Source organism: Ostrea edulis, chromosome 2 (genome assembly GCF_947568905.1).
Source record: "Ostrea edulis chromosome 2, xbOstEdul1.1, whole genome shotgun sequence".
In the NCBI taxonomy this organism is placed as follows: domain Eukaryota; kingdom Metazoa; phylum Mollusca; class Bivalvia; order Ostreida; family Ostreidae; genus Ostrea; species Ostrea edulis.
Window position 1 is genome coordinate 93528774 of NC_079165.1, and position 23304 is coordinate 93552077.

The 23304-nt window shown below is 33.0% G+C and overlaps 1 protein-coding gene across 16 annotated transcripts in view; it reads right to left on the minus strand.

Moving 5' to 3' along the window:
- LOC125678344 (fasciclin-2-like) overlaps positions 1–23304 on the minus strand; it is a 68782-nt gene that overhangs the window by 19031 nt on the left and 26447 nt on the right. For 5 of the 16 annotated variants that reach the window (XM_048916744.2, XM_056155553.1, XM_048916748.2 and 2 more), the window contains exons 4-16: positions 20954–20974; positions 17100–17249; positions 16756–16868; positions 15705–15867; positions 14980–15119; positions 14630–14771; positions 12399–12616; positions 12111–12207; positions 10571–10729; positions 9409–9552; positions 3555–3685; positions 2711–2918; positions 2256–2282 (exon numbers count right to left, since the gene is read on the minus strand). In XM_048916744.2, the coding sequence (XP_048772701.2) occupies positions 2256–2282; positions 2711–2918; positions 3555–3685; positions 9409–9552; positions 10571–10729; positions 12111–12207; positions 12399–12616; positions 14630–14771; positions 14980–15119; positions 15705–15867; positions 16756–16868; positions 17100–17249; positions 20954–20974 (1713 nt within the window). The remainder of the gene's footprint in view (positions 1–2255; positions 2283–2710; positions 2919–3554; positions 3686–9408; positions 9553–10570; positions 10730–12110; positions 12208–12398; positions 12617–14629; positions 14772–14979; positions 15120–15704; positions 15868–16755; positions 16869–17099; positions 17250–20953; positions 20975–23304) is intronic. The other 11 variants (XM_056155554.1, XM_056155552.1, XM_056155548.1 and 8 more) reach the window with 3 other exon arrangements.

The window sequence follows — 23304 nt, forward strand, 5'->3', positions numbered from 1 at the left end:
AATACCGTAGTTCTCCATGCACTAAATAAATCTATAATATCCATGCTAGAGTTTTATTTGTCATGCAATGTCAAAGGTCAAGGTCTTGTATTCTAACAGTCTTTGGGAAAAAATATTAAAATCATTGAAGCACCTTTTCTTCTACAAGTCTGACCATTAATGGATAACTTGAAAAGTTTTTACAACCTGAGGATAAAATTGATGTCAGCAGGCACCTGCCCCTCCCAACTTCTAAAAGCCTTTCACTTCCACTACCATTGTGTATGGTAGTCTGTGGGTCAATGCATGCAAACAATTCATGTTTGCCATTTTTATCGTTTTAGTAGTCTTCATACAATTTCATCATACATTACATAAAGGATATCAAGGACTATAAAACTTAAAATAATTCAAAAGAGGTTCATGCTGAAAGGTTCATTTAAAAAGAAGAAACCTTTGGAATGCTTTCATACCAGTGAGCATGATAACCTTTGGCTTTTTATAAAATCAATGTGTTACATTTGTGCAGTCTCAAAGCTCCATTGACATTAAATGACATTTTAAAATCTTCAAATTTTTTACTCTTCAGTCAAGAAAAATGCTCTTCAATATGCACAAGAATTATACACTGAATAATTTAGGAATAAATACCTTGTTATTGAATTTGTTGAAGGATAACTTTCTTAATCTCAAAATTTAATTGGAAAATATTATAACATACATGCCATATATCATTCTGGGACAGTAAAAGTCCTGAATTTCAATCCCCTTTATCATGTCCCACCACCACCATTAACTGTCAAATGGTAGTCACTTCATAGAAAACATTTGATTTTGCATTAAAGATAGGAATCCGAAAGCATTAGTTACATATGTAAATGAATAGGGGTGAATCGACATGCCTAAAAAATTTAAAAATATTCTTCAGACCATGAATGGTGTAAATTCCAAATATTTCATGATATTCAAACCAATAAGGGCTGTGAATAAGCATTAATCACTTTTAATGTAGGACTTTACTGTTGGACAGAGTGGAGTATTAATTCACAATTTTAGATGCTCCATGTACTCAATATGTATGTATATGAGGCCTGTTATGGTAGTCAATCATACACAAAGAAAACATCTATTAAGTAATAAATGAATAACATTGCTTAATCAATAACATTGTTTGAATTGATTGCTTTGTTCCTGAAAACTGCAACTTTCCCTTGAAAATGTCAATGATGGACCTCTAAAAAAACACGCATGTATATCAAAACTTAGCCCACATGGTGGAGGCTATTAATTTTCCAACAAAATCTCAAGATGGAGGAAGTTATTCTTCTACAATCCTGACAACATGAGAATTATTTCTATCCTTTTCTGCTGGTATTTCAGCTGAGCTGTTCTAAAGAAGAGACAGGCAAATTTAGATATCTACTAAAAAATCAGGTGTTTACAAAATACAATATAATATACTCTAAATCTGGATTTTGTTTTAATACTTTATTCATTTTTGGGGTCAAATTGCTAAAAATAAATTTTGGTAATTTTGATTTTTGGGAATAACAAAATAATTGAATTGTTTCCTACATTTGGCTTTCAGCTTTACAAAAAAGGAGAGAAAAAAATTGCTTTTATAGATGAAATGTTTTAGAAACATATATACCATGAGGCTATTAAAAAGGATTAACTTTACATTTAGAATGAAGTGACAGTGAAAAATATGGGTTATATACTAGTCAGGGGCAACCATAATAATATGTTTGATCTTTCAAGATACTGTGGAAACATTTCCAAACGACCATTCCTTGGAATCATGACCTTTTGACCTTGTAACTTGAAAACCAATGGGGGTCATCTATCTTTAGGGGCAACCACTGTACCAAGTTTGGTAATTCTGTCAAGCAAAGGGTTCTTTAGATGTTAAGCGGACAATGCTTGGTCTATAGACCGACCGACTGACTGACAGTTGTAAAACAATATGCCCCCTCTTTTTCAAGGGGAGGGGGGTTGGGGGTTGCCTCATGAACCACCAAGTTAAGTTCTATGCAAAATTAGTAAACTGTATAATAATAATAATATATCTTTACTTCAAGAAGAGGGAATGATACCCGTACATGGTAATAATTCTCCTGAGACTTTTTATAAATTCATATATATTATCCTCTAATTAGAAATCTAAATTCAATTCATTAAAAAATCATCAGATGGTACCAAGAATATATCACTTGTATTTCAATGGAGCATTGGGACTGCAACACCTGAAAGTTCTTCAGTGTATCACATCTTACCACTCTGTGTTTGGGGCATCACTGTTGCTATAACACAATTGCATAGGTCAGAAAACTTATTTGAAATGTGAAAAATGTCCCTACAAATCCACTACAAAAAAGTTATTTAGATACTTTGGTACATGTAATATCAATCTTGAAATAATTTCACAGAAAATATGTAAATTATTTTAATAATGCAGATTTAATTTTTAATAAATTATGACTTTCAAGATAGATTTTATTCAAAATTATTCCATTGGATGATTCACTCATGAAACTTCCTAGTGAACTGGCTGGTAGATTTGAACCTGCACCAAGCAGTACTTAGTAACACCATAGTTGCAAGTAATTGCATTGACATGATAAGATATTTCTTTTTTCTTACATTTATCACCTCTACCCATTTTCCAATGTACTGAAATAAATTCCTTTTGTGAATTGAATTAAAGGAGAGAAAGAAAAAATAAACTTACCATCTTTGGTTTTAAAGATGAAAAAGCTGTTATCTGAATCTCCCTTGTTATTATTTGCCTGGATATTAATTTGATAATATGTTGCTGGTTCCAAATTTTGAAGATTATAGGCTGTCTGTTGTGGTTGTGCCTCTATGCAAACAAATCCTGTAATCTGTTCCACAAACTGATATTCATTTTCAGGTGAGAGGTCTGGTCTGACTTTCACCTGGAGTATAAAATTCAAAAGTGTACAGATCTTCAATTGCTCTATTGGTGATGAATGATTGGATGCTTTAATTAGATGTGTCTGAATAACAGAAATGGCCCTGCTGAATGACAAGTTGATGTGGATATCTCAGTTGGTTATATTCATCAAGGCTAAGAAATAACAAAATTTAATCAATCATCAAATAAAATGAAAGAAAAAGTGAGCAAGCTCACATACCATGTCCCTAAAATGAATGACAATGCAACACATAATAAATGGCAATTTGATGCATGTAATACAACAAATTCTTATGCTTCTGTGCTATAGTATACTACTATCATCCATGTAAGTAGGTGGCACCTATCAAGTCCTATGTAATATTGTTCAGAAATGTAAATTGTGTAAAATACTAAAACAGAAATAATTTAATGAGAGCAATGCTGACAAGAACAGGACTGATGCATTGACTGATGGACAGGTCAAAAACAGCATACCCTTGTTGTGTGGGGCATAATTATCCACAATCATTTTTTAACATAAACTTTTGTTAATCACCAACTAACAAAGCACTTTCAACTTAAAATAAGTTCCATTCCCTACACATCAAAATTATCGTAAGAATCATCATTCATGATGTCTTTATAACAAACTTACCCTCCTGGAGCAAATTCTTATATATTTGATTGGGGACCCTCCATCCTTGGGTGTTTCCCATTCCAAGTTATAACTATTTGGATATTGACCATCTTGAAGGGAATTCTTTATCACAACAGGATAGGGTTGTCCTGAAATTATATACATGTAATCAGTAAATAGAGCATGTAAATGTAGTTGAAGATCACCAAAAAAAAATGTCATCCCAAGAAAGCCATTGTCAAGAGGCATTTCCAAATGTGTTGTTGCTAATGCTGAGGGTCACAAAAAACAAATTGGTTATAGTTAATGATCTAGACCAAGCAAATTCCAGTATTTATCACAAAGTACAGTGTATAATAATACAAAATACATGTACTATTAAAAGTTCAAATGAATACCAATTTCAAATTCTTATCTTACTTTTAATGGCATATACTACAAATGTGAGATTTCCAAACAAAGATGCTCATGGGCCACAATGCTAATCCAAGTCATACTGCCCATGCAAAGGTGTACACATCTCTTAAGCTTTTAAGCCTTAATACACTCTCTACCACCTGGCCCCAAGACCATAAACTGAGAATAGTCAGCAGTCAAAATTTTGATTACTTATATCTAAGATTTATATAGCACAGTTGTTTATTAAAACTGCAGGTTTATAAATAAAAAAATTCAAATGCAAACACATTTTGAAAATTTTGTTTGTTTAAGAAAATTATTTCAAAAGTTAGCTGGATTTGAAATTTAGACTTATTAGTATATTCTCAGTTTATGGTCTTGAGGCCAGTTCTCTAAATTAAAGAGACAATGCACCACAACTATGTGAAGACGAAAGGTCTTGATAGGGGCCCCTCAATAACCTTTAAAGGACAATTGCACACGTCTCACAATGTTTACACATTACTTCTCTAAACTGAAAATGAACAACGGAAATATTCTGGAAGATTCCGATAGGAAATCTCTGTACTTCTACTGTAGGTTCTGGCCACAGGGGTCCTAGTTTCAACAAATTTGAATCTATACTATACCTATTACACAGATACTTAAATATTACTTTATGTAACTGCATGCCCTTAGGGTGAGTTCCCCTCTATATTTCAAACCTCATCATTTGCAATGGGTTCAATGGTTTAGAAAAACACCTGAATCTTTTCAAAAGTAGGTAAAATACAAAGATAAAGGTCAAGGTCAAACATATCACCACCCATTCAAAAGTTATGGCCAAGATTAAAGTTTTCGTGGACAAACTGACCAAAAATTATATGCCCCTGAATATTTGATTATGGGGGCATAAAAAGAAATTACAAATCAAAAAAAAAAAAAAAAAATTGTTAAGATTGAGATACATTGGGTATATATTACCTATGTTTGTTGCTTTATTGCATTTTAGTTTAGGGTCAATATTCTATAAATCTGTAAGCGAGATAAAAAAGTCCCATACCTAGAAATACTATTGTCCTATTCTAAAGTTAGATTAGAAGAAACTTATATTTATATATTTCAATCTTCAATGAGCAATCCATGTCCCTTTACAACCAACAAGTGACCAGGTGGAAAATAAACTGAGAATGGGTCCAAGATGGATGATGGTCATGACAGTGGCAAAAGCCTCTTTCAGTGGAAACAAATTCAAGTGTTTTACTTCGATTTCAGAGAATGATAAAGAAAATGAAAATATTCAAATGTTGACAAAGTTCTCATGATTCAGATGATGAAAAAATTGTCATATTCAGCCACCACTAACACTGGAGACCAATGCTAATTTCATTTGGAAATATCTGACTTGGACACTGCCTGGATCATAACTTTACTGGATTTTCCCCATCTTTCTTTACCACAAAATCCAGGAAATTGAAGTTTGCATAAATCGGTAGATAAACCACTGCTTTTTCTTTTTAAACAGACCCTGAAGCGTGCTACTACATCTCCAAAGCATTTCATTTCAAAAGGCAGACCTTTCAAATCATGTTAATAGAAACTTACAGACTGTGCAAAACGTGAAAGTGATCTGGGACAGGTGGACTTCGTTGGGACTTTGAGCAATCATTTAAAAAAAATTCTAAAGTGGACTTTTAACATGAAAATCTGCAAATTATCGAAACAAAATAGTGATTTTAAAACCACCAGGCAGAGCCAAACTCTGATACATCCGTAGCCCTCAAAGCAATTTCAACACCGGTGTTGTTTTTTATTATAAGAATGATTGGTCTTGTTACATCTATTTTTTAACATTTTGTTTTTTAATAAAAAAAATTTCATCAAAATTGTTTATCGGAACTGGATAATGCAAAGACTGACTTGTGTACAAATTTCAGCATTTTACTTGTTCTGATGAGACTGTCTAAGGTCAAAATTGGTCAACTAAAATAAATTTGAAATTGCATTCTCATGATGTGTAGGTGATCTGTTCTTAAGTTTTTACTTTGGATGAAGACCCTATTGAATACCAAGTAGTATCCACTGATGAGAATCCTCCGAAATTTTAACCTCAGGGTGTTGGTCTCCAGTTTTTTGACTTTATATTAAATAAGATATAAATGAAGTCTCAATAATTCATTTATCTATGAATTAACTATTTCAAAACTAATGTATTTTCTCCATCTTTCACATTGAAAATGGGTCACACTAGTAACTTCAAGGATTATTATGTACAATAAATTAATGAATGGTGAGTGTTTTTGGAATAACTTTTATAGAAGGAATATGTACAAAAGGGAAATCAGATATTGACGATTTCTTTGAAGAAATGTAATACTTAAATAATAAAACTAAATGATACAATTGTAAAATAGCTTTAAGGAGATACTCTACATCGTCATAATGGCTGACTTCTTTTTAAAACATGGATGAAAATATAAATATCAGCATTATTTGCCTATTCATTTCAATATTCATCGTCTAGCCAAGTAGCTCAGCACATCGACTACTGAACTGTAGATCGTGAGTTAGAGTCCAGCATGGGTTTTAAATTTTTTTTCAGATTGCTTTCACATTGCTTTGACTAAATTTGAAAGTTTTCAATTTCAAAGTATTGTTGTACATATCCTCCACCTTTCATCGATATCAAATTTCTCTGGTGTAGCATACCTCCTTAAGGAATATTTTTAGATTTTGGTCTAGCATTGCTATCACGACAAATGACACATGTAATGCCCCTGTTGTCATATTTCAGGCATTCCCATCCCCTTGACCAGTGTTCTTAAATCTCACATGGTCCATGGTTTTGTTCATATTGTTGCATGCTTCTTGTTATCACTTAGACTTAGGTGTTACTGCAGAGTGGAAACTGATTTTCTGGTTCCGGAATTGATTTAACTGCTACAATTTTTTTTGTTGGACAATTGTACAGATAAGCAAACAATTTATATTGGACATTTCGTATTTTTTGTCAGCCAAACCGATGAAACCAACACTTTCCAAGAACTGGTTTTCTTTTAAGTTTAAAATTTTAGCAAATACAACAATTCCATGGCATGTTCAAAATTGCTAGAAAAATGTTCTAAGTAAATTAATCTGACTGATACTGCTCCAAGAAATAGAATTACATTGAAAATTCTATGTATCTGATATTAGAGTGCAGTTAAAATTTTAAATGACATATCGGATCGAAATACTATAATATTATGTTGGAAAGCAAAAGACCATTTCTTAACAAACCTATATACAAGAGGCCCATGGGCCTAGAATCGCTCTTCTGATACATTGTAGAACAGGCAAAAATTCTCACTAACCAAGATTCATCAATTAACAAAGTTTGATGATGTTAAGTAAAATAGTACCTGAAAATTTAAATGTAACTGTCCAAAAGTAGGTCACGGTGACTTACTTTTGGTCGACTCACTGAAGACTCAAAATGCATCAACTGACAAGTCAAATAGTATTCAAATATATCGGACAAATTCCAAAAGAAGACCACAGCGACCTACTTTTTGGTCGACACACTCCAAAGACTCAAGACGCATCAACTGACAAAGTTTGATAATTGAAGTCAAATAGTATCTGAAATATTCAGATATAAATGTCAAATTCCAAAAGTAGGTCACAGTGACCTACTTTTTGGTCGACACATTCTGAAGACTCAAGACCCATCAACCGACAAAGTTTGATGATTGAAAGTCAAAATAGTATCTGGAATATTCAAATATAGCCGTCAAAATCCAAAATAGGTCATGGTGACCTACTTTTAAGTCAACACACTCTGAAGACTCAACATGCATCAACTGACAAAGTTTGATAAATGCAAGTCAAATAGTATCTGAAATATTAAAATATAGCCCATCAAATTCCAAAAGTAGGTCACAGTGACCTACTTTTTGGTCAACAAACTATGAAGACTCAGATGCATCAGCTGACAAAGTTTGATGATTGGAAGTCAAAATAGTATCTGGAATATTCAAATATAGCCGTCAAAATCCAAAATAGGTGACCTATTAATGACCTACTTTTTAGTTAACACACTCTGAAGACTCAACATGCATCAACTGACAAAGTTTGATAATTGCAAGTCAAATAGTATCTGAAATATTAAAATATAGCCATCAAATTCCAAAAGTAGGTCACGGTGACCTACCTTTTGGTCAACAAACTATGAAGACTCAAGATGCATCAACTGACAAAGTTTGATGATCCTAGCTTTCTTATTGTCCAAAATATGCATCTAAAATTGAAAATGTGAAATTTGAATGTCTGCAAAATTTGAAAAGTAGGTCACTGTGACCCACTTTTTAAAATAAATATGTTTTGAGGCCTCTAGATGCATCAACTTACAAGGTTTGATGATTCTAAACCTCTCGGTATCTGAAATAACAACCTCAAATGTATTCATAAATGATTAACCAAAAAAAATCAGAAAGTAGGTCATGGTGACATACTTTTCACATGATGCACTTCAAGGTCCCATGATCCATCAACTGACAACTTTTGATGATCATAGGCTCAATAGTGTCCAAGATATGCATCAAAATCCATTTAATAATAATTACTTAAGAAATTCAAAAAGTAGGTCACCATGACCTACTTTTGAGACAACATGATATTAGGTCCTAAGATGCATCAACTGACAAAATTTGATGATCCTAGTCCTTATACTAAGCAAAATATCAAAGTTTTAACAAAACAAAATTTAAGGTCAACTTTGAAGTGACCTTGAGACCACACCCTTTGCCCCAGGATGATGCCTTGAACAACTTTTTATCTACAACCTATCCTCATCCTTATGCATAAGTTTGGTGATAATTTGCCCTGTGGTTCTTGAGAAGAAGATTTTTTAGCAACCACTACTTTTGTTTGCATTTTCCTAATTATCTCCCCTTGTAATAAAGGGTCACAACCCTAGTTTTAGTACAAATGAAAGTTCTTGGGCCAAGGATACCCTGTGACAAATTTGACAAAAATTGGCCAAGGGGTTCTTGAGATATAGCCCTTTTTACAAAAAGTTGACGCACACCGCACGCCAGACATATGGCCATATGATTAAAATAGACATACAACTTTTTACAAGTATCAATCAATAAAGGATTAATGTTTCCCAGAATGAACTTTATGAACAAGGTTCATGTTATATGGAATCATAATGTTACTTGATACTTCAATTTCTGCCAGTTTTAACAACACATTACAATTTACAATTACTGAGGAATGGACACACTGCAAAATCTACAACCTGGTGTGACTCATCTAGAAAATATGGGTCAAATGCAGCATTTGAATCATGAAATGCTTTGTGCATCTGAAGATAACTCATTCATGCAAGTTTGAATTATGCAGAGATCATAATGTGTTGGGCATGAATGATTACAATACGACACCATCAACACCAGGGATATGGCATAACCTCTATAGACATTTGTTCCAAAACGCTGAAAAAACTTACTAGAAGCAGGAGTATTCCTTGTCATTGAATTTGCTACTCCAGGTCCAGCATCACTCTCTCCCGCAAATTCAAACACATAGGTAGTGCTGGGTATTAACCCTGTCAGGCTCACCATAACTGGTTTTGGATTACCATCTACCACTCCTGAAAGTCAAAGGTATTAAAAATAGATGAGCTTTTAATTTTTAAAAACAATGCAAGTTAGAGATCCAGAAGGACTGGCACACCTGCTGACCTCTTGTAATAGCAGTGAGGATTAAAACTGTCAGTGAATGAACTATAACCCGGTCTTTTAGGATAATATGGAGTTCATATATGAAGCATGACAGACTTGTTTTCTGAGAAACAGTTTGTCCAATTTCAAAGTTTTTCTAATGACACTACCATCATCAAAGTCAACACCTTTTCTGGAAAATCTCTACCAGAGACACTCTAAATGTAGGAATGACAAAATATTCCAAACTGGATGGTTGGGATATTAAAATAAACTGTGCAAGTCTATGAAAAATTACCTCAATGTATATTCACAATGGGGAATAAACTAGTAATATATTTAAATCTATTTAGTTATCAGAAATCATGTTATTGGGTATTAAAACCAAAAAGTACACCTGTCCTAATAAGACTAATACCCCCTGAGGAGCTCATCCATAATGGGGCATATCTGAAATATTGTATAGCTAAAGAACAGAATGACACGATTTTCAGCATTATTCATGTTTCACCCGAATACAAGTTACAAATTACGCTTTTTTCCTTGACTTTGATATTTATCAATATTTATGGTGTAAAAAAGAATATACAATTTTCAGAAAAATACTTGCACTAATTTCATGAGGAAAATATGAGATGCACATCTATATATAGTGAATAAAGAGTATATAAATTTTCAGGAAAATCTTTCAGAACATGTCCATGTAAAATCCTGTCAACAGATGGGCAGATATGCTGAGATTTCATTACATGTCCCCTAAACTTCATTTGTAGGAAGTGTAATAATTGAATAAAAACATACTCCAAGATTACAATTTCTAATATCATCATTAAAAAACTTCATTGATATATGTATGTAAATAAAGTTTAAGTTGGGATACCAACTTGGATAAATATCAAACTTGAAAGAAGTTTCATTGTAAGTTTACCAGCATGAAATAGTACTTACCAACATCAAAATATTTGGGATCCTCGTTTTGATTTGGAGTAATTGTCACCTTCAACCGCTTTGGTGGTGGTGCATTGGACACAGAACTGAACCTTACTGAGAAATCAGCTGTGTTTGGTGTTATAAGAATATCATCCACAGAAGGAGAAGCTGGGGGATCTAAAAACATATTAACAAACTAAAATAACTGAAATACTTATCTTACATGGAGAAAATACTTATTTTAGCAAATACACAGTATTTATATCTGCTTGTACAATACCATGTGTCATCTAATCTGGCTTAATCTCAAACTTAAGCTTGCTTGAGTTTTTTTTTTATCTGAGCAGTCAGTATTTGAGTAAAATCTCAGCCAAGTCTCAAGGGTTTTTGTTTTGTTGTTGAGAAATCCAGGCCTGAAGCCACTAAAATCACCACTGGTGAATCCAGGAATTTGTAAAAGGTTGTGTGTGTGTGTGTGTGTGTGTGTGTGTGTGTTCCCCATCACATGATCATTTCGGTGGTGAGGAATTGTGATGGATCAGAACAAGATTTGACTCTGGACCTCCTAAATCTTTGGTGAACCATCTAGCTTCTGAGGTTCTAGTCAGTCTGATCTTCACTAATGTCTGATAAAATATAATTGTCTTTCAGTATGCCGTCTATCATCATAGAATTAAATGATATATCAAAGTGCCCAAATAATGAGAAATTGGAAGTCCAGAAAATCATGTTGAATGTCAGAGGTACTTCAGAAAAGTTAAAAACTCATAACTCTTTTCTCTTTCTTTATGATGTCTTGACGGATAGAAAATAATGAATATATATCACGAATCAGACAACCAACTGAAGCAAAGTTGTAAAGGTTAACCAATAAACTCACATTTACAAATCAAAGGCAAGAAATTCCAAGAAATGTCAGAGTCAACTCTCTCTTGATGCTATTGAACATTGATGTACTGAACAGAAGTCTTTTTTTTCAAACAGTTCAATGGAATGAGCAGTGTATCATTTTTCTAACACTGATTGTAGTAATGTAGTTCAAGCTTCATCATCATCATATCCAGTTTATTTGTTGATCAGGTCATCAATTAATCCTCTGTTGAGGGTGGGGCCTGACTGTCCAGTCTTGATCTAAGTCTTCCTCTCCATTCCTGTCTGTGATGAGTGTTGACGGAATCCATACCCAGGGTTTTCCTATCCCGCTTCACGACATCCTCCCAAGACAGTTTGGGTCTGCCAGTGGTCCTCTCCGCTGGTACGTTCAGTTGTCGGACTTGAACAATCCAGCCAGTGCTGCGCTCAACATGTCCCAGCCAACGCAGTCTGCTCTTCTGCATGATGTCTACATTTGGCATTTGCATGGATTTATAAATCTTACCATGAAGAGGTTTAATGATGGAGAGTCAAATATGAACTATGTGTACTCTTCAAAGCTGTACACTTTAAAGCTGTATTCAAAGCACTTGGAGAGCAGAGAGAGGAGGGGTGGGGATGGTTGAGAGAAGAAATGTGTATTTCAAGACACATTCCCCCTTTGTTTTGCTAACTGGGATTTTACCTGCTTTCCTCAGTCTAATTGTTCTGTTAGTGCTCCCTAAATCATTTGTGGCTTTACAAAGATATTCTCCTAGTGGTGTGCTGAAATCATAGACAACCTAAAAGAAAAGTGTAATACTGACTATTAGATTCATAAAGAGATCTGAGGGTCTAAATACTTCAACATTCCCAAATGGATATTTCAATACTGTTTTGATAAAGAAAGAGTATTCAAGATGCTAGAGTACTTGATATATTTACTGCACATAAAGTAATAAACTTTACAACTACAGCACTATGGTATACTTACTCTTAAAGTACTAATAACAGTATTTAATCCCTTATACTTGGTGCTGAATGAGTAAAATCCTCCTTCAGAAATTTGTGTTCTTTCTCCACTTTCATTAGGAATAGTAAACCATTTAACCGTCGGTCTTGGGTCTCCTTCCACTTCACAAGTGAGGTTCCCAGGAGCATTCTTCCATGTCCAGGCTGTAGTTGGCATTTCTGGACTAAAGGCAGGTTTGTCTTTCAAAAAAAAAAGTAACAGAATTTACAGTCAATGACTGATCATGAAAACATGCATATCCTAGCATCAGTGCTGCAGAAATTGAACAAAATCTGAGGAAGTAAGAAATAATGGAGTATATACAGGTAACACAAACTAGGATAGACATTTTGTTTATATATATGTATAATTTGATTGTCTTACTAGTCTGACACGTGCACAAAACACTGTGGTAATAATTCAATAAAATCTCTGTATGATATTTAAATAATACTGTACCGTAACACTAAGATATCATGTCAGATTGAAATAATGATAATATATATATAATATTTGCAGATTTTGCTGCTTCATTTTAAAATATTTTTTTCACTGGTGGAAAATTTACTTGATCCATCTCTCAAAGCATATGATGCATTACATCTTCCTTAGTGATATCACGTCACATTGACTTTTGGATCTTGATCAGTCACTTGCTTATAGTCTACTGCACCAGATTTAATTGATGACAATGTTGCATGCAATGGTGGTAAGTTTTGATGTAGTTAAAAACTGTTGTACAATCAAAAACTGCACATTAACCCATTTTCATGGTATTTGAATACTAAATGTTTTCTCATACTTCTATCAGAGTGACTTCAATGTTAATCTTAAAAGTGCTGCAAAGTAAACATTATTTGTGTAGTCTTTACATGTTTTCTGTTATATCAAAATTCATTGCAAACTCCATCTTAAATAACTACTTTTTTCAACTTGAGAAATAAATTACATACTCTGACAGTCTGTCAGTAGTTGCTATATGAATCCTATGTATGGTACAAATGATTTGTACTCATCAGTGTTTATTCACATTTTTATAAACTAAGACTTGTAGTGTTGTCTTTTTGCATCAAATTATAAGGATTGAATCTAATTTTTACCAATGTTATACATGACCTTCATTCCTTAAATAATTAATGAATCACACACACACGTTTCTCTTATATATGAGACTATGCTTTTACACAGCATTCTACCTCAGCTGAAAAGTGAAGGACAGGCAGAAAAGAGCAACACTATATGCCCCAACCAATATACAGGTTGACTTTCGCTCAAACTTAGATCTCTTGAGGTTCTCGATCTCTCAAAGTGAAATCACGGTCCCAATTTTTCTCTCTATGCAACTAAGCAAATTTAATCTCCATATCTTGAGCATTTGGCTTCTTGAAGTGAAATTTAGGTCCCATAAAATATTTTTCATTGTTTTTCACTCTCGATCTCTATATGTGGAGGTATACATACTATCACTCAAGCGTAAAATTATTTCTGCTTGGATCTTACTTGGATAATGATAAATGCCTGGGGCTAGCTCGGCCATGTCAAAAAAGTGTTTATATATAGGCGATATATCCCCTGTATTTCCTTGTGGTGTGGATAGTTCATCATTTAATTGAAAATTTAACCTTCCATCTGCGTTTTGTTTTCGTGATATAATTCAACAATAGATGAAATTTACGAAATGTTTGGACTTGACAATGAGACAGTAATTTTGAGAATATAATTCAGAGACACCAAGGAAACATCACTATCTATTAGAATGTGTGCTTTGTGTAAAGCGACTGGAAATTGTGACGATTGTGCTTTATGTCGTTAATGATTGTGAAACTTCGTTAAGTACAAGCTCTTGTAAATATGTAAATGTACATCTATCTTAACATGAGAAAAAAAAAATACATAAACTTTAAAATATCTTTTCATGTCTGCAGGATGAAGTTCCATCTTCTTGAAATCAAGTCAATTACCTATAAATGTGAAGGACATGTCAAAACAATGCCATGCACTTCGGTTACTACAAAATCTTAACCATAATGGCCGGACCTTTAATTTCCGGATTTGACTCAACGTTCAATCTTTTGAGCTCTCGAAGTTTTATGAAGATCCCTTGAACTTTGTTTGTCGAGAGTCAGCTGTATGACAGAAACATCAAAAGAAATGAAAAATTAGACGAAAAATTGTCCTGTAAAAACATTTAAAATTTTGTTCTGTTGCCTTACATTTTACGATGAGATAGGCATTCTTTTTGTCACTTGGTGCATTTTGAGTTACTGCCTCACAGGTGTATTCCCCGCTGTCTTCCTTTGATAGGGAGGATACCGTCAGCTTAGAAACTATTGTCTTTGCATTTACATCTTGAACCTAGAAATAAGTAACAAGAGTATATGTAAATTGCCAGACTGTGAACTTTTCTGCAGATTTTTCTCAGCAGCAAACATTATTTTCTAACTGGTTCCTGTAACAAAATCCTTTGTATTAAAACCTGTTATGAATACTTGAAGTTTGCTTTTGATAACACAATGACAAAGATATTGTTTCCATATAATGAAAGGTTATTGTAAAATCTTACCGGTGCTACATCAGACTTTGGCTCATTGCCTTTAAACCATCTGATGGTTGGAATTGGATCTCCATAGGCCTTGCAGTTTAAAACACCATCTTTCCCTTCTTCACCTGTGCCATTATTGAATTCAAGGATTCTGGGTGGTACTGAAATTTCAAACAAGTTGAACTTATGGTATTCAACATAAACATGCACGGCAAAATCAATACACTAGTTTTAGCGATTTATAGAATGGATTCATTCACTAATTTATGAAACTGAAATGGTATAAACCAGCTACAGCTTAATGTAAGGAACAAGTGTATTTAATAGCACCACATGCCCATTTTAGGTCATAGAAAAAGGTCAGTTAAAGATCTCACTCATGTCTTCTTTTTTTTTCCTTTCTTTATCGATGGTTGTACAATTGTTTCAAAATGCAAAATAAATCAATATCCCAATATAATGAAGATATATTTGAAAAAACACCCCTTAACATGCACATAATGAACAATTTTGACACCAAGACAATGCTACCTCCTGGGGCAGCACTGAAAAGAAATCAAGTATCATGCAATGTCAAACAACATAATAAACACTCTGCTAAATTCAATCCAAAGTCATGGTATCTAAAGCTTTCCTGCTATATTTGAATGGAGAGTTAAATAGAATTTCACAAAACTTAATATCAACAAAAATAAAATACCCTACTTAACCTCAAACCCTTAAAATTACGATTGAAACTGACTTACTAATTACAGCAAGTTGTGCTGTTTTCATATCCAATCCAGCTTCATTCCTAGCCTCACATTTGTACAGTCCCTCATCATCCTTCTTCACTTGTTTAATGATCAATATCCCTGTCTGTTTGTTAATGTCATACCTATCCCCAGCTAGCTCATTACTACTCTCACCCTACAAAAAAGTCATAAAAAATCCTATAACATATGAAATAGTTATGCAATCATTAATCTCCTGTGGCTGATTGTAATTCGTTACTCTATTCCCCCTAGAGTTTTACATCCTTTTATTCCTGATGTCATCATCTGATAGTGTTTCATTTCCCAGTTTCCACCATTTGATGCATCTTGAAAACTAGTTTAAAGTAAACAAATACAATTCTGCAAAATCCTACAATTCAATTTTCTTAATAATGATCAGTATTCACCTTTTAAACAGAAATTCAATATTATGAAAGTGGAAAACATAACAAGATTAGTTGAAATAGATTGGATAAAACATTGTGCAAATAATTGTTTTTGGGAAAGCAAAAATGTCTCAGAGAGATGACAAGAGCATCAAATGGTGGTATCTGGAAAAAAAAATCTAGCTCACTGACCATCAGTATATATCCAATTATATTACAATTAATTTTCAAGTATAAGTTGTATGGAAATGCCCAATCAATTCCAAATAGGAACAAAAAATGTTTGTAAAATATATATGCCCACAGTGGTACTAAATCATTAAGTTGTGCCAAAACAATTCAAGATATTGAGCGGACAATATCTACTCATGCCTCGCTGCTTCATGCCTTTGGCGCTCAATTCAATTCTGTGGCCCTAAATTTTCCCCTCTTTGGAAAAAGGGTAGTAAATAATTCTTGGTAGAAAAATCCCTGAGAGCATTAACTACTTTTATGATTCTCCAGAAAGTAAATATGTCAGATATAAATAAATTTAACACTAAATATAATGTACATCAAATTATAGTAAAAGGCAAGCAAGTTTAAAATCCCTCAAGTTTAAGAAGTAAATGTCTTATTTTGCTTCTAAAAGAACGCTGACAATCTAAAAGAATTACCTTAAACCAGCGGTATTCTGGAGATGGCTTTCCTGTACCTATGCATTGAAATCTGAATTCCTGTCCTTCCACAGCCTGTCCAGCACTTGGAGGGGTTGTAATTTTCGGACGCACTGTAAACAACGGAAACAGTTTAGCTGTGATTGTTGATCACTTTCAAAGGATTCAGTACATACAATTCAATCAAATGATTTACACCACAGCATTCTCCCATAATTATAATAGTTTCTTGGATATGGACCATTAAAAAATCTTGCATCTGTTCATCAACAACATGGATTCCAATAAAAGATATAAAATAAGCTCTTTGATTTTCTTTTTTCATTTGTAATGAAATTACCTACCTATGACAGTAACTTGTATAATGATAAATTTCACTTTGCTGGAGGAAGATCCAGTTCCAAATACATTGCAGACAAATGGTCCCTCGTCCAAACTGCTATTGACACGGGCGATTTCAAGTCCATCTTGTACCTGAGAATATCTTTGGTGGTCTGAAATACATCAAAAAATGATAATTTCTATTTAGGGTTGGTATGTTTTTGCCCTACATGTCTTACTTGTGCCATAAGTAAATACCAGCACTGGTCGAACTGTTCTTCATTCTAAGACAATTCCACTGATGTACTACATCCTTCAGCCATATTTGATGATTTAACACTTGATCCTGGAAATTGTCCTTCTCATAAAAATCTGTTTTTGTAGCTAAAGCTTAGCTATAGTCATAGAGCATTGGGTTTCTCTAGATACCTAAATTTACCAATGGTAGTTATTTACATCAAATACAGAAGATTTTTTTTTGTTAAAGGGACTGATTCATGATTTTCCTCCAAATTTTGTTTTTCACTTTAAATGATCAAAATCTACAGTCTAATATGTTTAGTAAGTTTCACAAAAAAATTAAGGTTATTCATCATGTCAGAAGCTCTTTATAGAGAGTTTATTATTTGTCTTGAAAACAAAGATTGAGGTGGGTTATTGTTTACAGGGTTTTCAAAATATATGGATATTGATCCAAGTTTATTATATATATCACATCTCAAGTATACTTTAGGTAAAATGTGTCATTTAAAAGTTAAAATTTGTGATTGTATAAAATGAAGATGCTTTAAATCACAACATTAACGTTTAACTGGTTTGTTTGTTTACATAAAAAGACTTGATTCTTTGTTTACATAGAATCAAAGCTAAATATTGCTCTTATCCTTGTATTCAGACGGTCCAAATTTTGGTTGTCAACATGAAATAAGTGAAATTTTTCAATTAACATCTAAAATGAAAAACATTTCTTTCGAAAAACGTGAACCAGTCCCTTTAAGCATTCTCCCACATATTTTTTTTGCATGCTCTTCCTTAAATTAGCAAAATAGATTGGCCTATATCGTCACCAACAAATGTGGTACATTACACCTACCCTTGGGATCATGAAATTTACAATTGCTCTTTCGAAACATCCCTTAAGCTTTGATTTAGTATCATAACACTGTTATTCAAATGTTTAACATATAAACACTTAATTTATACCAAGTTTAGCCCCACCCTAGAGTCAGAACCTCTACCCCGCAGATCTTGAAATTTACAATTTTGATAGAGGCCTTCCTGCTCTGCATCACTATGCATTTAGTTTTTCTTACAGATGTGTGGTTATAGAGAAGATTTTTGAAAAATGGTCAATTTTTGGCAGTTTTTACCCCACCCCTAAGGCCCCAGGGGTGCAGAAGCCCTAAAATTTACAATTCATGATTGCTTTATATCAAATTTGAAAAGAGTTGGAATGGTAGTTATCAAGAAGTTAAAAATTGTTCAATTGTTAACACACAAGACGACTCAGGTGACCTAGAAAATCCTAGGTCAGCAGCACAGGTTTAAATCTGACAAAACAAATGAAACACAACAAAAATGGACTGATAAAAATCAGATAACATATCAATTGTAAACATTTTCAATAATAACAAGTTATGCACAATCACTTTTGTAGTAGTACACCACCCATAACAAAGCAAAGTAGGTCTTCCTCACAAACGAAGACATTCGCCTGATGCCAACTTTCCAAAGATTCAATCTGAAATCAGCTCTGATAAAATTAAACTGTTACATAATATATTTATCAAGAATTCTACTTCCTTTTCATCAACATGGTAGCTCATTATCATTGTTTTTAGTATATTTTTGTCTATATTTGCATCATTGGTCCAACTATAAGAGAACACAAAACAAATACTGGTGGCATAAGTATGCCATCATGTAAGTTGTAGAGGATAGAAAATAAATTGTATATACATAAACTGCAAATGAAATTTGATTAACATTTAAATGCAAATTTTGCGTTTTTAATTTTTTTTTTTTACTTCCTTAATTAAGCCATTTGCTAACAAATTATACAAAATTAATGTTGGAGCAAGCAAATGATCCTTTATATATAAACTTATGCATATTCTGAAAACTTATCAAAATTGCAGCCATGCACTTATCACCATGAAGAAACAGAAATCTCACATAGCCATTCAATGTCCAAGATGAACATTTTTCTGCTCATTTGTATGACTCAAACCATTTATAAATCAGAGAATCGACAGCTATTTCAAAACATGATTCCCACTGACCGATGTCAGTCATCATGTGTCTTATAATTTTACAGAAGAATGACTTTTTGGTTGTGACTTCATAAAACCAATTTCAACATCATATTTCAGGCATCACTTTCTTTGCTAACTTTTATATTATAAGGGCCTCAGGTATGTAATATTGACCTTGTACTCTGATCTAATGAGAGATAACCAATCAGATATTGCTTGGTAAATTCTACATGATCTAGTAGTAGCTGGTTTTTACATTTTAAATCATTAAACCGATTAGGGATTATTTCATAGGTTCTAGACAATGTTCAATTCCAATGTTTTAAATAATTCAATCGTATAATAAAACAGTTCTCTATATATAAGTAAATATCATTAGATAACAAGTACAATGTAGTACAATATTCACTCAGGTAGCTAAAACATCATAACGGACCTAAAAAATGTCAATAATTGTATAACATGTCATTTTATCTGAAAAGATGCTGCCTATGTGCTTCACTCCAAAAGGGCCAAAACATTGAATAAATTTGAAATTAATGAACATTTACATTTCCAATGTTTTTGCCTTTCATATCTCTACAAGGCCTATTCAGAAAATATTGAGACACTTGAAGTTTTTCACTTTACTACATGTATTTCCATTGCAATAAATTAGCATTTGAGAATACTGAATTACTATAGTCCTATTCACTTGTGCATTGTGAAATTTGATTACTGTGGTAAACCAACAAAAACACTGGGTCAGATGAAATGGAGCGTTCCCATGCAGCAGTGGCCATTTAATTTTAAGACCAAAGATATTCAAAACATGATAATGGTCCCCGAGAGATTTAGTAGCATTAAGGATGCACATATAAACCAATGAATGCAGTCATATATTGCATTGCTTTAACCAGTGATTTTTCAAGGCCCATTTTGGGTCCGAATTTCGGCCCTTTCCCCTTTCCCCTACTAAAAATTGCCAATTTTTTCCCAATTTAGCTTGTATTTTCCCCCAAAATAAAATTATGAAAGGAAAACGTACTTGAAAAAAATAAACATTCGATGTGAATTATATACATGAGATTTCACAAAGATTATGGGAATGATGATTTGGATAGAATAATTGAAAATTTTAGAAGGTTAAAGAAAATTAGATGTGTTAAATAAAGATAATATGATGTATGATATGATTTTAAAACTTATTTATGATGAAATTGATTTTTCCCAATTTGAATGAAATGTCGACAATTTTTCCCAATTCGAAAGCCACAGGACCCTTGTCAACAATGTAGAAAAATCACTGTTAACAATAAACATTGAAGCCATTTATTTTTCAAGTCTCACTTTACAAGCAGCCTTTGGAAGGCAACTTTGGTAATTCTTTGCACATAGAGTGTTTTCATGATGTACATGTATTTGACAAAATCAATAAAACATAAAAAAAAAATAAAAATGATAATTTCTTCTGATGTCAATAGAATGTAAAGGAGAGGGCATCCAAAGTTACAGACCTTGTGACTGAACCAATACAATATTCTTGACATATTGAGAGTATCTCAAACACAAGTTCACAATTTGAGACAAAAATGTTCACTTTTTAAGCTGTACAACTCCATGCAAAGCATAACAAAACTTACCATCATCAGTTCCATTTGACTCTGAAGAAGTTTTTAAAATCAATCATGGATTGACCACTAAACAAACTATTATGTTGTTTAAATATGTAATGATTCTAAAACTGATCAACAGGAATTGGTAAGATTACAATTCATCCAAATTATGAAAAAATATATATGCAAGTTTGAACCAAATAAATGCTGCATATGTACATATACATGTGTATGTACAGTTACCAAGGAATGGACTTGCTGCAAAAAGTTTGAATTGGTCACTTTATCAGAAAATGAAGAATAGATTTAGAATCATAAGAGGTTGTAAGTATATATGTACATTGTATCATATCTTATTACAATAGAGAAGTTATTTACAGAGCAACAAACCCTTGTGAAAACTATATATTGTATGTATATATTGGGCACTCATCTGGTAAATATAGGTTAGATGTATCCATGCAATTTGATTACTGTGGTAAACCTGCTACACAATATAAAGTGGTCATTCATCCATGAAATATAGATCAGATTTGGCAACCATATCATGAATGGTTGCATGTATCCATAAATATGGACATCAATGCAACTTCAAATTTGAATCATGTTGGGTTAACAGTTTCTTGAAAATGTACCATTTAAAACGGACTGCAGTAGACTGACTATTGGGGAGGCACACTAGCTGTTCAAGGACAGTAAACTTAAGATATCTGAAATCTGAGCAAGATGTGTTTATTTCTGAAATACTATTCTCACCACTTATACACACACAGCCAAACCACATTCAAATATGGCAAATATGACTGTGACCTTTCTTACTCATTTCATATAGCTTTTGCCCATGACCTATTTAGTTCCTCCAAGTATGAAGTACTGTAAACCAATTTTTATTCACATAGACTTTATTTCGCAATTCACATCTAATAAATTGGTTTGCGATGACTAATTTTTGCAACAAACAGTATCTTAAACATTCAAGACACAGTAAAGGACTGCTTCCCGGCAAGAAATATTCGTGCTTACTTAACCCCTTGGCTTAAAAGGTTAATATGATGTGAAATTACAGGTTATATTTCATAATGGGCATGCCAAATCATTTTATTTCATGAATGACCCTGAGAAAAGTGTAATGAATGAAAAGTGCTGAATATGCCTAACAACCATTTGGTAATGAAACTTAAGATTTACCCTTCGAGTTAGAGAAAATCACAATTTTTGGGATAAAATCAATGAAAGAAAAATTATGCGTTTGTGAATCACTATGCCCACCATATCTCCAAAACTTTGGTACCACAAAGACAAGTCTTGTCACAAGGAATGCACACATGAAATATGAGACCCAATCACTAGTCCCAAAATATGAATATATAAGGTTAAAGTTTAGAAATTTGGATCAAACTCCAAGGTCAAGATCATAACGTCAAAAGATCATGGTACATGTATATCAAAAGAAAGGTCTTGTCATAAATAATCTATATACAAAGTATGAAAGCCTTATCTTAAAGGCATAGCCTAAGTTGACATTTCTTAAAAGTAGTTCAAACTCCAAGGTCAAAAACTTGGTACCAAAAGAAAAGACTTGAAATATGTATAATCTATAGATAATGTGGAATCATGGGGACTAATTTTCATAGATTGTATATATTGTGTAGTTTCATTTATTTTTGTTGATATGGTTTCTGTACATAGAAATATATAAAATTTCATCGAAATTTCTAAGATCGGAAAGATAAAAGAGTAATCACAAACTCAAGAAAACTGAGCCGAAACAAAATCTACCGATTCTATAAATGTTGCAACATACTGTACCTCATTCAAAAGAAATTTGTAAAGATGTGACACGTTACTCATACTTAAATACTCAATCTAATTTTTTCTCGACTATAAATCATTTTATTTCCAACTTTATATTCACTCATTAAAGTCACTATGTTCTTTTTCATAATACAGTAGTATCCTTCATAGTAGACTCTCAAGTTACAACTGGAACACCATTTTAATCTTACTGTGGTCATGTGATTTCATAGCTTGCCAAGCTCTGTAGACGATACATGTCCACGTATTTATAGTAATGCATGTACAAGTTCTAAAATGTTATATTACGTACTGTACTGTTGAGGGCTGCCATGCCAAAAAAAGAAAGACAAGAAAGAAGGGGATCTTAGACAAGGGCATTGGAGCAAGAGCAATGGCCATCGCCCAGAAAATTTTGCTAGAAAGAGTGGGGTTGGGAATAAATTTAAGAAATTTGTGACAACGATTTTTGTTCATTGGAGCAGTGAATGCAACAGTGATCTGTGTTCACTGTGTAGTGACAAAGATTAAACTCCATTGTTTACACAACAATGAACTTACAATTAATAAGGATATTATTTAGG